This window comes from Stegostoma tigrinum, chromosome 26 (genome assembly GCF_030684315.1).
Source record: "Stegostoma tigrinum isolate sSteTig4 chromosome 26, sSteTig4.hap1, whole genome shotgun sequence".
In the NCBI taxonomy this organism is placed as follows: Eukaryota; Metazoa; Chordata; class Chondrichthyes; order Orectolobiformes; family Stegostomatidae; genus Stegostoma; species Stegostoma tigrinum.
Genome location: NC_081379.1, coordinates 41,872,622 through 41,887,510, shown reverse-complemented (window position 1 = coordinate 41,887,510; position 14,889 = coordinate 41,872,622). Strand labels below are relative to the sequence as shown.

The 14,889-nt window shown below is 45.1% G+C and overlaps 1 protein-coding gene across 8 annotated transcripts in view; it reads left to right on the top strand.

Annotated features, from left to right (window-relative positions):
• Positions 1 to 14,889, top strand: part of LOC125464226 (apoptosis-inducing factor 3) — a 120,637-nt gene that overhangs the window by 49,143 nt on the left and 56,605 nt on the right. For 7 of the 8 annotated variants that reach the window (XM_048556457.2, XM_048556462.2, XM_048556459.2 and 4 more), the window contains exons 3-5: positions 9,782 to 9,998; positions 11,236 to 11,345; positions 13,671 to 13,780. In XM_048556457.2, the coding sequence (XP_048412414.2) occupies positions 9,782 to 9,998; positions 11,236 to 11,345; positions 13,671 to 13,780 (437 nt within the window). Of the gene's footprint in view, positions 1 to 9,781; positions 9,999 to 11,235; positions 11,346 to 13,670; positions 13,781 to 14,889 lie in introns of those variants that run through there. The other variant, XM_048556463.2, reaches the window with a different exon arrangement.

The window sequence follows — 14,889 nt, the reverse complement described above, 5'->3', positions numbered from 1 at the left end:
CAGGTCAGGGGTTAGGAATACTGTGGTGAGTAACTCATCTCCTGACTCCTCAAAGCCTGTCCACCACCTAGAAGGCACAAGTCAGGAAAGTGATGGAATACTCCCCACTTGCCTGGATGAGTGCAACCCCAACAACATTCAAGAAGCTCGATGCCATCCAGGACAAAGCAGCCACTTGATTGGCATCGCATGCACAAACATTCACTCCCTCCACCACCGATGCTCTGTAGCAGCAGGGTGTACTATCTGCAAGATACACTGCAGAAATTCATCAAAGATTCTCAGGCAGCACCTTCCAAACCCATAACCATTTCCATCCAGCAGGGCAAGGGCAGCAGACACATGGGAATACCGCCATTTTCAAGTTCCCTTCCAAGCCACTCACCATCCTGACTTGGAGATTATTGCTGTACCATCACTATTGCTGGATCAAAATCCTGGAATTCCCTCCCTAATGACATTGTGGGTCAACCCACAGCAGGTGGACCATAGCAGTTCAAGAAGGCAACTCACCACCACCTTCTCAAGGGGCAACTAGTGACAGGTAATAAATGCTGGCCCAGCCAGCGATGCCCACATCTCACAAGCGAATAAAAATAAGATGCCATTTCTTGACTCTGTCACTCCCATCCCCATAATCGCCAACAGTGGGGAGCTCCCAAACATAGATGATAAAATCATCATAAAGTTACCAAAAATACTTAAAAGAGGACATTGCCTAGCAGTCTGGGGAGATGGTTGCATTGGTAATGTCACTGGACAGATAATCCCAAGAACTCATATACTCCTCTGTGACCATTGGTTCACATCCCATCGTTACACTTTTAATGCATTTAATAAATTCATAATACAAAGCAATCTGGGCACAGCAATGATCATTGATTGTTGCAAAGTCCCATCTGGTTCACTAATGTCCATTAGGGAAGGAATCTGCCATCCTTACCTGGTCTGTCCTACATGTGACTCCAGATCTACTGCTACACGGATTCTTAATCACCCCCGAAATCACCCAGCAAGACCAACTCAGAGTCAACAGCGAATGCTAGCCTTGCCAGTTCATCCATGGAAGATTAAAAGATCCATTAGGGAAAGGTGAAAGTTCTGTCCCAACAAATTTCCTATGGTGACTGCAGGGGAGAGAAAAGTGAAAAAGAAAGATTAACATTTTATATAATCTAATCTGACCCACAGATATTGACTTAGGGAGAAATATCACCCCCAAGACACTGGGGAGACTCTGCTCTGGAATGGGTAACCTCACAATCTCTTAGATGAGCATTTCAAATGTCATTCAAGGCTCTACTGGAAAGTGGGATGAGTGTGGATTTTATGTAGCTTTGACAAGACTGACTTGATGGCCTAAAGAGCCTCTCCCACTCGGCATGATTTAATGCTCTTCTTACTGGATTCTATTTTATGTATGATATGGTCTCAGTTTAACATCTCACTCAAAAGACAGAGCATCTGACAGACCAACACTTTGTCAGGACTGCACTGCACTGCACTGTCAGTCTACAGTGTTGAGCCAAATCTTCTGGAAAGGGGCTTGAATCGACAATTATCTGTCTCTGATTGAGTTAATGATTGGAGCTCAGGGAAAGCGGAGGAATCTAAGTGAAAAGCTTAGCACAGCTGCCTCACTGCACCGGGGACTTGGATTCAATTCTGCCCTCGGGCAACCGTCTGTGTGGTGTTTGCACGTTCTCCCTGTGCCTGCGTGGGTTTGCTCCGGTTTCCTCCCATACTCCAAAGATGTGCATATTAGGTGGATTGGCCATGCTGAGTTGTCCAGGGATGTGCAGGCTAGGTGGATTAGTCATGGGAAGTACAGCGGTGGGCCAGGTCTGGGTGGGAGCTCCTAGGGAGGATCAGTGTGAACTCAATGGGCCAAACGGCCTGCTTCCACACTGTAAGGAATCAGTGATTCTACATGGATGGCATGTCGCAGGAACGGTGGGAGCAGATGACATCTCTTGGTCAGCAACCCAGGGAGAACTAATCAACAGGTGAAGGTTGGCCACTTGAAGGATTACAGAGAGGGATTATTGAACACAGCATGACTCAGGAAGTCAGAACAAAGTTACCACTGTATACTTTAATTTCAAACGTCTTATCTGCAGAGGCTTTCGAGAATGAGCTATAAGAATCTCCTTTGTGTTTACTCAGGGAATAAGAGCAAGGAATAATTGAGCATAGTTAGCCAGCCCCATTAAAGGGACAGGCTCTTCATGACAGACCATCAAGTTAACATGACTTTCAGCACCTCTACTCCATCTCGATCGGACTTTTACCCTGTGTTTCAATTTTGTGAAACTCAACGTAACTGGAATCGTACTGGGCAACACAGTTGCCATAGAGAGGAGCTGTTAGGTTTAGGCCACACTTCAGAAATGTAACCCCAGGATGACATTGACATGCATTGTTGAAGTCAGACCACAGTGCTGCCTTTCAGCTGAGACCCTGAAGCAGAAATTGCTGGAGAAACTCAGCAGGTCTGGCAGCGTTTGTGGAGAGAAAGCAGCGTGAACATTTCGAATCCAGTGACCCTTCGTCAGAACTGATAGTAGCTAGGAGAAGACGGTATATATGCTGAAGATGGTGTTGTTGGGAGGTGGGTGGGAATAAGAGGAAGGGGGTAGGTGCATTGCTGGAGGTGAAGCTCAGAGGGAGAAAGGCAGTTCAGCAGATAAAGGGATAGATGATGGTAAGCCAGGGAAAACTGATAACAGGGGGCATGAGTAGGTGAAAATGTGTTGTTGGTGCTGAAAGCAACCCACGTGATGACAGGGCTAGGTGTGTGGAGGTGGGCAAAGGACATGGAATAAGGTGTTAGGCTGTAAAATGGCCAAACTCCATATTGAGTCCTGAAAGTCTGCAGGGTCTCTATGCAGAGTATGAGATGTTATCCTTCCACTGTTTTGTCCTCTCAGGTCCCACGTCACTCTTTGAAGAAGAGAAGGGGAGTTCTCCACAATGTTCTGGTCATTATTTATCCCCCGGTCATAATAACAGATTATCCTACATTATCTCATTGCCAATTGTGTGAGCCTGTTGTGTGTAAATTGGATTTGTATGTACTCCAAAGGTATGGGCGGCACGGTGGCTCACAGGTTAGCACTGCTGCCACACAGCATCAGGGACCCAGGTTTGATCCCAGCCTCGGGCGATGTCTGTGTGGAGTTTGCATGTTCTCCCCGTGTCTGCGTGGCTTTCCTCCGGGTGCTCTGGTTTTCTCCCACAGTCCATGGATAGGCCATGCTAAATTGCCCATAGTGTTCAGAGATGTGTAGTTCAGGTAGGTTATGGGGAATGGATCTGGGTGGGATGCTCTGAGAGTTGGTGTGGACTGGTTGGGCTGAAGGGATGACCTCTTTCCACACCCTAGGGATTCTGCAAAAGGGGAAAAAAAATAAGTTAATTGGCCATAAAATAGTTCAGGAGGTTAAATAAATGCAATTGATTATTTCTTTCTTTGTGCTGGGGGACAGAGTTGTAAAAATCCTTCCCCATCATGGGCAGCAGTGCAACATTTTCATTGTAACGGCCTAAGTGAGGCAATAGCATAATCATACGATCCCTACAGTGTGGAAGGAGGCTATTCAGCCCATCATGCTCTCCTAAAAGCATCCCACCTAGACCCAGCTACCCACCTATCCCCATAACCCCACGTTTACCATGTCTAATCTACCTAGACTGCACATCCTTCAATACTACAGGGCAACGTAGCATGGGCGAACCACTTAACCTGCACATTTTTGGACTGTGGGAGGAAACTGGAGCATCCAGAGAAAACCCACACGGACAAAGGGCGGATGTGTAAACTCCACAAAGACAGTCGCCCGAGGCTAGAATTGAATCTGGATCCATGGTGCAGTGAGGGAGCAGTACTAATCACCAAGCCACCATATACTCTGGCACACCATGATGGAGTCGATTCTGAGAGACTCCTTGATCTCATATCACTTTCATTAGTGCCAAAACGAGATGAAATTTATCTCATTAACCATAACCTGCATTTAAATTGCATCTTTAATGTAGAAAAATGGCCTAAGGTGTTTCACAGGAGTGTAATCAGGCTAACAAGCACCTTGTGACAAAAGCCATCTGTCAAATGGCAGGATTTGAACTGTTCTGGTGACAGTGCAGCTAAACAGGTTCAGGACAAGCTGTGCGGCCAGCCTCAGTACAACCCCCTTGTGAATTCACAGAGGCCCGCGGACATTACTGCACATTACCAAAAGTGCGGACTCCCCTCTACACCTTAAACTCAGCTACAGAACTGAGATGTTGCTTGTCTTCAGGGATTTGCATTCACTGAAGAATAAATAAAATCAGATAGACAGAGAAATCTGGCTAAAGATTCAGATCTTAGCTCAGGCACCTAAAAGCACTGTGTATTTTAAGAGCTGTTTCACAGGAGGGGAGAAAGTCATGCTGGATTGTGCTGACTTCATTATTATCCTCTGAGAGGGTGGAATTAATAGCAACTTAAGAAGGAATTGATGAGTTGAAGCAAAGCAAAGACAGGTCACTTATTTGAGAGATGCAAGTGTCCCCATTTAATGTGCATGACTCTTTTCCACACTGTACACCACAGACAGTTAAAAAGCCAAGTTAGCAGCAATTTCTAACTCTGCAAAATGATTGAAGGCCCATCAAGCCCTGTGACTGTGCTCTGCCATTTATTCTAATTAAAATTTCACACAGTGGGTAAAATCCTGAACGGCAGATTGCAGCAGCTTCTTTTTTTACTGGTCAGCAGATTTGTTGGCCTGTGAGACACAGCAGGTCCTGTCTACGTCAACCTTAAAGCTGAACAGCGTGGTTTCATATCCAGATTGTCATGCAGGAACATATTGTGCTTTACTATTACATGGATACCTTCAACACCACATTGAACATGACCATTTTCAGGCTTCGCCCTGTGTTTAGAATTAGACTTAGAGGTCTTTGAGACCAACCAGTCAGTGTTAGCATCTTACCTCCACATGAACCCTTGACCATTAGAGATGGTCCACCTATCCTAAAACATCCGTTGATCATTTCAAACACCGCTGTCAAATTACAATTTCTGCTCAAACAAAAACTAGGCCAAAGTTTTCCAAGTCTCTGTTTGTATTTCTAACGGCACGCCACTGTAGCTATACTGTAACCTATAATTGTGGACGGTGGCTCAGTTAGTTGGACAGCCGGTTAACAGCACAGAGCGATACTAATTGTGTGGGTTCAATCCCCTCGTTGCTGAGGTTACACCAAAGGATTCTCACCTTCTGCCCTTCCCAGAGGCATGGTGATCCTCAGGCTAAACCACCAATAGTTGTCCCCCTCCATTGAGCGAGCAGCACTATTATTTGCTAGGACTATGGTGTCTTTACTTTGTAAGATAAAGGGAAAAGTAGAGTTTATAACAATCTCAAAAAAGTAATACTTTAGGAAGCGTAAAGGGGGTGAAGTGAAAAGGGAAAATTAGGAAAGCAAAGATAGGATATGAAAAATGTTTATGGTAAAATAAAGAAAAATCCAAAGATCTTTTATCAGTACATTCAGAGCAAAAGCAGGGATCGGCTTATTACAGATATACATGATAACTTGTGCAAGGATACTGAAGATGTGCAAGAGGTTCTAAAAAAGTATACAGTCATACAGCACAGAAACAGACCCGTCGGTCCAAAACGTCCATGCTGACCGGATACCTTAAATAAATCCTGTCCCATTTGCCAGCATTTGGCCAATATCCCTCCAAATCCTTCCTATACATATACCCATCCAGATGCCACTCCTCAGCCCATTAGCCCATCTGATCAAGATTCCCATTGTACTCTAATGTAACCTTCTTCACTGTCCACTACACCTCAAATTTTGGTGTAATCTGCAAACTTACTAACCATACCTCCCGTGTTCACATCCAAATCATCTATATGAATGACAAAAAAACAGTGTACACAGCACCGATCCTTGTGGCGCCCAGCTGGTCACAGGCCTCCAAGTCTAAAAAGCAACCCTCCATCACCACCCTCTGTCTTTTACTTTTGAGCCAGTTCTATATCCAAATAGCTAGTTCTCCCTCTATGCCATGGGATCTAACCTCACTAACCAGTCTACCATGAGGAACCTTGTCGAACGCTTTACTGAGGTCTGTATAGATCACGTCTATCACTTTGCCTTCATTAATCTTCTTCGTTACTTCTTCATAAAACTCAAATCAAGTTAGTGAGACACAATTTCCCACGCACAAAGCCGTGTTGACTTTCCCTAATCAGCCCTTGCCTTTCCAAATATGTGTAAATCCTGTCCCTCAGGATTCCCTCCAACAACTTGCCCACCACTGATGTCAGGCTCACTGGTCTCTAGTTCCCTGGCTTTTCTTTTCCGCCATTCTATCTTGTCTCTGTCTTCATAAAGGACAGGGATGGTGCACACATCTCAGTTAAAGAGGAGGAGTGTGAAATATTTGAAAGAATAAGCGTAATGAGAAGTGAAGTACTGGAGCAAATTAGCTTCTGAAGGTTGATAGATCACAGGGATGGGTAGGCTGCTGTTGGAAGCTAGGGAGGATGCTCTGAGGATCATTTTCAGATCCACACTAGATGCAATAATGCATTGAAGAAATATACAGATTGTACCATTAGTCACTGGATAAGCCGAACAATTATCGACCAATGCATCTGATCTCAGTCATTGGCAAATTACAAGAATCAATATTGAGGGACAGGATTAACTGTTATTCAGCGAGGCACAGATTAATCATGGAATGACAGCATGGTTTTGTTGAGGGAAGGTTATTTTAACGTAATTCAAATTTTTGTGAAACACGATAGGATGGCTAAGGGTAATGCAGTGGATGTTAGCTACACATGGATTGAGCAAACCATCTGACATTAAGAAAAAGATAAAACCTTTAGGATATGGAGGAATGTGGTGAGTTGGGTCCAAAATTGGCTCAGTGTCAGGAAACAAAGGCAATGGTTGATGGTTTTTGTGAATGGAAAATGGTCTTCAGTGCATTCCACAATGGGTCCCTCACTGTTTGTGGTGTGTGTTAATGATTCTGACTTAAATGTGGGAGGTGTAATGGGGAACTTTACAGCCAATTTGATTCACTCCAATTGAATGTTTGGAAGTACTGGATACTGTAAAGGCTATGATAACATTCTGGCGAGAACATTAAAGACTCATGCATCAGAATATGCTGCTCCCATGGTCAAGTTCTCCTAGTACAGTTACAACACTGGCATCTACCTGAAAACGTGGAACATTACCCAGGTATGTCCTGTAAACAGAAAACAGGAGAAATCCAACCTGGCCAGGTATGATACCACAAGCATTTTCCTAACACTGTGCAGAGCCGCATCGCAGCTGAAATGGAAGCATCCCAGCTTTTGCAGCCTTAATGAACTTCCCTGAAAATTTTCCCCTGTTACCCAAAACTGCTCCCACCTTTAATTTGCCCAACACTTCCCCACTCTTAATTACTGTGTTTATGAGGCCCCTGGCTCACTGATTCCAGAATGCAAGTTTCTGTCCTTGCCCCAGTTACCTCTGTGGTTTTCTGATCGCGTCCTGTGGTACCTGTGTGTTATGGCACCCAATCTGAGCTGCAAGTTTTTTTAGAAAAAAATTGCTGCACCGATTAAAGTTTTCCCCTCGTCGCAAAGACTTTAAAAAGTATAAAATCTCCAGTCTCTGCTTGCTCAGGGGCTGGGCTCAGACGCGGGGTCACTGTGCTTGCACTTCTACCTCACGTGTGTTCTGAGAGTGGGTCTGGAAGGTGTTCCATCGCTCTTCAACGTTGGGTTTTGTTCTCTGGGCTTCATTAGACCCTCAGATCTCCACCAATGATTTTCAGGCAGTGAGCACGAGCATGTTACCACTGTTGATCACCAGTGAATGTGTTGGTGTATGTCTCTCCAGGCCCACATGGCCTCCTGTGCATGACAATAGTTAACTTCTCACCTTAACTAAAAGAGTGGAGAAGATGCAGCTTATTCCATCCCTGCTAATATCTACATACTCCAATGACGTGAGACACATTATTACAGGCAGTGATAGGAGGTGAGCTCTAAGTCCTTCAGGATCTTTAGTTAGCGTTCCCTTTGATTCTCATGGCAACATCATTGTGGGTGGCACTCAGACAGTCTGGACACTTTCAATCAAACAATATAAACACTTTCACACCCATAGACAACAACTGGTGTGAGGCTAATGTGGGCTCTTTAGCTCAAGCTGTAAAAATCTCCATGAATTCATCGTTAGGCCGATGGAATTTTAAGAGATAAGAGATAACACAGTAATTAAGAGTGGGGAAGTGTTGGGCAAATTAAAGGTGGGAGCAGTTTTGGGTAACAGGGGAAATTTTTCAGGGAAGTTCATTAAGGCTGCAAAAGCTGGGATGCTTCCATTTCAGCTGCGATGTGGCTCTGCACAGTGTTAAGAAAATGCTCTTAAATGTGAACTTCGACCTTTGAAGCTGCTTCACCATTTAGTTCAACTGTGGTTGAACTGTGCCTGAATTCCAAGAAATTGCCTTTTGTGAACTAACAAGAATCTTTCAATCTTGGTCTCGAAAACTCCAATTGTCTCAGTATCCATAGGCTTTTTCTTTTGTTAAATTCATCCACGGGACATTCACATCACAGGCAAGGCCAGCATTTATTGCCGATCGTTAACCGCCATTTCACAGGGTGGTTAAGAGTCAACCACATTGCCTGGCATCTGGGCCTGAAGTTACAGGTAGTCCAGACCGGACGATGAAGGCAAGTGATCCTACCTTAAAGGGCAGCAGAGAACCAGCTGGTCTTTTACACCAATGGATAATTGCTGCTATGATCACGATCACTGAGACTAGCCGGATATGATTTCTAAGTTCCGGTAGCCATGGTGCTGGGATTTTGAACCCATACGTTCAGAGCATTAGCCTATGCTGCTGGATCGTTCATCTGGCAACATCACCACTATGCCAGGCCTACAGAAAATTCCAGAGTACTATTACCGTTTGCCCCTCCTGAATGACCTCATTCTAATTTGAAAATTTGTTCTAGATTGTTCCACCAGAAGAAGTCATTTCTTTGCATTTACCCAATTAATGACATTAATGTTCAATGACAACAGTGACACTACGATAAATCTAACCTGCTGTCATTCTGGTGAATTTACATTGCACCTATTTCCAGGCGAAGATGAACCTTTTGAGGTGTGGTGCCAGACTCCGAATTCAGGATGAAGGTCCTGTACGAGCGAAGCATTATGTTCTTCCCTTTGTAATCCAAGCCCTTGAGATGATGTTCATCCTTAGCAAGAGGAAGCAAAGTCAATGAGAATACATAGGAGCAAATTACTGCAGAAGCTGGAATCTGTACTCGATACGAAAAATGCTGGAAATTACAGTGGGTCAGCTCTGATGAAGAGTCATCTAGACTTGAAACATTCGCTTGCTCTCGCTCTACGGATGCTGCCTGACCCATTGTGATTTCCAGAATTTTTTTTCTTTCCAATGAGAGTATACTAATATACAATACAAACTATGTGAAATTGCGGGCGCAGCAAACACAGGTTATTAGTGAATATTCTAAAGACTATATAAACTTTGGGTACATACTTTGTCATTGATTGAACGTGCTCAGTTATTATTTGGAATATTCTGGAATTTGCTGCAATGCCAGCCATGTGTGTTGGCATATTCACAAAATATGTGAGCCCTATTTCCGATAATATGTGATGACTGTTTTAGCATTTAGCATTGTGCTGGTTTATCCTTCCTTTACGGTCATTGACTATTTTTCAGTCGAAGTCAAGGTTGAAGTGATGGTCCCTGACAAGGAGAAGGAGAAAGAGAAGGAAAGCCTCTCACCCAATGGCAAAGTCAGCCCCATGCCTACATGCAAGGCCAACGGGAGCACAAAACACATAGATGAGCGGCCCATCGCTGTTGACCTCTATCAGAATCCAAAGGACATGGTGGAGGTAGCAGTGTGCCACGTCAATGAGCTCCAGGATGGACAGTAAGTATCTGGGCATGAGCAGCCTCCGAGATTCCTGTGCGACAGGACTAACACCGTAGCAGGGAAACCATCTTAAATTAGTTAATTTAAAGAATGAGATCGCAGTTGGAGTCCTTGTTCCACTCAACACTTAGCAAGATGTCAGTGCACCAGAGACATAGAAATATAGAAAAAAGGAGCGGCAGGAGGTCATTCCGTCCCTCAAGCCTGTCCTGCCATTCAATATGATCATGCCTGATAACCTACTCAATCCCCTCTTCCTGCTTTCTCCACATAACTTTTGTTAACCGTCAGAATTATATCTCACTTTTTATTGAAAATGTTTAATGTTTTGGCCTCAACTGTGGTAGAGAATTCCACAGGCACACCACCCTCTGTGTAAAGAAATTTCTCACGCCAGTCCAAAGTGGCTTATCCCATATCCTTTGGCTGTGACTCCTGGTCCTGGACTCCCCAGCAATCAGGGACATCCTTCCTACCTTTACCACGTCTGGTCCTGTTAGATTTTTATCAGTCTCTACAGATGACATCAATCAGAAATTCAGGGCTCAATCTGTTTGTTGAGATGTTTTGAAACCAAGCTGAATTCTTTGATAGTCAGTAACCCAAAGTATGGGATAGTCTGTTGAATGACTGGCATCTGCATCAGATAAATAGTCAGAAGGATATGCGACTTGCACACAACAGTGCTTCTTCCTCACACTGTCCCGCTAATTCAACCTGGTCTGGGAATACGGTGAAATTGACTGGACTTTGAAGAGTCAAACAGCAAAATGGCATAAGTGACCCAGCAGTGCCACCAACAGGAATGTAGCTATATTGCAGCTCTTTTCACAACTTCAAAACTTAAGTGAATCTCTGCCACAATGCCCAAGCGAAGGAGGGCAGTGGAGATGGTTACTCCTGTACAAACAAGGCACCAGGAATGGACGAGTCCAGCAGTCGCAGATGGGTTTAGGGCTGGGGGAGGCTGCAGAAATGGGGAAATGGCCAAGCCTATTTGAATGCGAGAATGAGATCGTGAAGACGAGCCATTTGCACATTACAAGAGCACAGGGGTCTGTTTCACAGGGCACACCTCCTCCATTGTGTCACACAGTGATAGGACCAGGCAAGCAGTATCAGCTGCAGTGAGTTCCTACTTGTGGGTGAGGTGGGGTGGAGTCAGGGGTAGGGAGGTGTGGGTTCAGCCTAAGAAAGCTAGGCTGTGACTGAAACAAGTGTTTTGCACTCACAGGATGCGAGAGGTGGACGTGGCCTCTGGGAAGGCCCTGCTGATTAAAGAGAGAGGAGAATACTGTGCAATAGGATATAAATGTCCCCACTACGGAGCTCCCCTGGTAAAAGGTCAGTGCGCAGTCACATGGACAAGGCTACATACAAACATATGAATTCAGGCCATTCGATCCCTTGAGTTCCATGAGATCATGATTAATCTGATAGTAAAAACAAATCCACATTCCCACCTACCCCCAATAACTTTTCACCCTGTGCTGAGCAAGATTTGATTTAATTTCCTATTATCACATGTACCTAGTTATAGTGCAAAGTTTTGTTTTGTGCACAGTGCAGGCAGATCATATCATACAAAGTACAATAGGGTATTAGAATAACAAGAATCTAACTACCTTGACCTTAATAAATATTCAGGACTCTGCTTAGGGAAAAGAGGTCCAAAGACTCATGACCCTTCTGGTCATGACTCGTGTTTTTTAAACAGTGGCTTCTAATTCTGGATCATCCCAGAAGAGATAACATCCTCTCCACACCCACCCTGTCAGGATCACTCAGGACTTTACATCTTTCATACAAACCCAGCAGATACAAGCTTCACCTGTTTGACCTTTCCCCACAGAACAACCTTCCCATTCCAGCTATTCGTCTCATTGACCTTCTCTGTACGTGCCTCCAATACATTTACAACCTTCCTTTAATAAGGTGACCAAGAAGGACTCTCCTTCTCAATCTTTCCCCTTGCCTGAGGCTTGATGACCCTCAGGTTATAACACAGCATCAGTTGTCTCTGTCTCTCTCTAATAAGCCTTATGGTCTAGTAGGACCATGATGACTTCACCTTGACTGAACTCCGGATATGGTCTCCCTGGGGCCCTGTACATCTGAAGTGTAACCTCCCTACCTTTGTATTCAATTCCCCTTTTTCAACAATGATCATATTCTATGAGATTTGCTAATTACTTGCTGCATCTGCTGACTAGCTTTTTACATTCATGTGCCACGACACCCAATCTCTGATTTGGATAATATGCTTCTTTCATATTCATCCTGCCAAAGTAGACAATTTCACAGTTTCCCCACGTTATACTCCAATTGCCCACTCGTTCATCCCCATGTCCGCTTCACCACTCACTTCCCTACCTGCCTTTCTGTCACCAGTGAATTTAGCAGTCGTTTCCTTCCAAATCATTGAAATAAATTATAAACAGTTGAGGCTCCAGTGCTTGTCCTTGTGTCATCCTGCCAGCCTGGAAAAGTCCCATTTCTGCCCACAGTATAACAAAGTGTGGAGCTGGATGAACACAGCAGGCCAAGCAGCATCTTAGGAGCACAAAAGCTGACGTTTCGAGCCTAGACCCGCCTGAAACATCAGCTTTTGTGCTCCTGAGATGCTGCTTGGCCTGCTGTGTTCATCCAGCTCCACACTTTGTTGTCTCAGATTCTCCAGCATCTGCAGTTCCCATTATCTCTGCCTATAGTATACTTCCTTCTGGTCAGTTGATTACCTATCCATGCCAAAATGCTGCCCCTGACAGTCAATGGGATACCTCAAAAAGAATCTGATCCAACAAGTTGTTAACTGGTGGAGGTTCAAGTGGCAGAGGACAATAGTTAACAAATAAAGGATGTGAGGGGCAATGCAGATCTCATCCACAATTATGGATATTGGATGGTCCCTCACCTGGGGAGCCTGATCTTTGCAACAATGGCTAGTCCCTGTCCAGTCCTTTAACAAGGGAGGCAGCATGGTGCTGTACAGTAGACGGGACAGTGAAAATTGCTGCCCTCAATTTTCTCCTGGTTAATCTGATGATGATGAAAGGCACCACATTTCTCTCCAGGGCTTGACAAAGTGGAAATGTTTGCCTATCTGTGTACATCAGCCAAACAGGAGGATGCAGTGTATACTTCCCACAGGTTGCACTGCAGCAAATTGCCAAGGCTTGTAATGCGGCGCAGTGACTTGGGCTCCTGGTTGATGGGAGACACCACAAATAGCGAGTTCCTCAAAAAGACACACACCATTTCCAATTCAGGGTCCTCCATTCTTCACTGTCACTGTGTAAATATTCTGCAAGTCCCTTCCTAAGAGTATTGCAGGTGACCTATACCGTACGGGTCAAGATGGTGATTCACAACCACTTCTCAAGGGGAATTAGAGATGGGTGAGAGACGCTGGCTAAGACAAGGGTATGAATAATTTGACAGAATGAGGCACATGTATGTTGTGCAGACTCAGATAAGAGTGAATAGTTCTCATTCCCCAGTCTGCGCAGCTAGACTGGAGAAGAGAGAGGTGATTTATTACTCTTATTTCTTCATATATATTGCTTCCATATTTTTGATTACTATAATCTAGAAACTGAACAAAGCCTCTGTGTGTTAATGGTGCCAGCGATGTGACTCATTGTAAGTGGCTTGAATTTCTGTCCTCAGGCGTTCTGACCAATGGGCGGGTTCGGTGCCCCTGGCATGGAGCCTGTTTTAATGTTGCGACGGGGGATATCGAAGACTTTCCTGGACTGGACAGTTTGCCTAAGTTTCAGGTAACTCTTGCCTGGTCTTCTGCTGCTACACAATCTCCATCCCCCACCCTTGGCACTGTCCATTGCTTCTCTGGGGTGGTCAGGCACTGACCAGGGCACACTCCAAGGGCAGCAAAAACTTGCAACATCCTCCTTGCCCCATTCACATACATTGGCATGAGATGTGTACCACATCAGCATGGCCCGCTACAGTTCGTGCATTTTAGAGCACATCAGCACCTTTCCCATTTTTCACCAGGCAGGTCAGTGCACACAGAGATGGGCATCCATTTCATGGTTGGACCAGGTTACATCTCAGGGATCCTTGCTTGCTCTCTCACCATTCCCTCCCTCCAAACTAACTTGGATGCTCACAGCACTTCTGCATTACCTTGCCTTGGCCCTTCAGCTGACTCCCAGAGCTTCACAGCCCTCCAATCCTGACTTACCCTTTATCAGGCAGCTGGTCATGGTTGTCAGTGGTCATCAGTCAACAGCTGGCCAAGCTGTTGTATGGCAGCATGCCATATCAATCTCACACCTACACCACATGCCACCAGCCCACGTGACAAACACACTGTGTGTTGCTCAATTGGATGGCGCTGGCTCAAAGTCTAAGTGAGATAGTCCTCACTCAACTCAAGACATCCAGCCTTCAGTCAGCCCATCCTCCATGGTAAGTCCAGGGCAGCCTCTAGTATCAGTCCAGGATTTTGGGCACAGTCACGTTGAGGTGGTCAGGGTGCCTGTACATCTACTGTCCAGGGAGTGGGCAACGGTCAGCTCTGTGGGTTCAGTGCAACCGGGGGTACATTAGTGCGCTCTGAAGAAAGGTCACTGGACCCAAAATGTTAACTCTCCTTATTTGTCTCCACAGATGCTGCCAGACCTGCTGAGATTTTCCAGCAATTTCTATTTTTGGTTATGTCTGTGAGCGTGGGGTCTTCAATTGCGTGCAATGAGAGGCACTTCAAAGGGCAACAACATCAAACAGAACATACCCACCCCCAATCCCACATAGTACGGGGAAAAGACACCTGGATGTGAACCTTGGGCATTAACTCACTGAGTGGAATCCAGATCCTGGCCCGAGGTTCTCTTCACTACAACACACAGCATCAGGATAATCC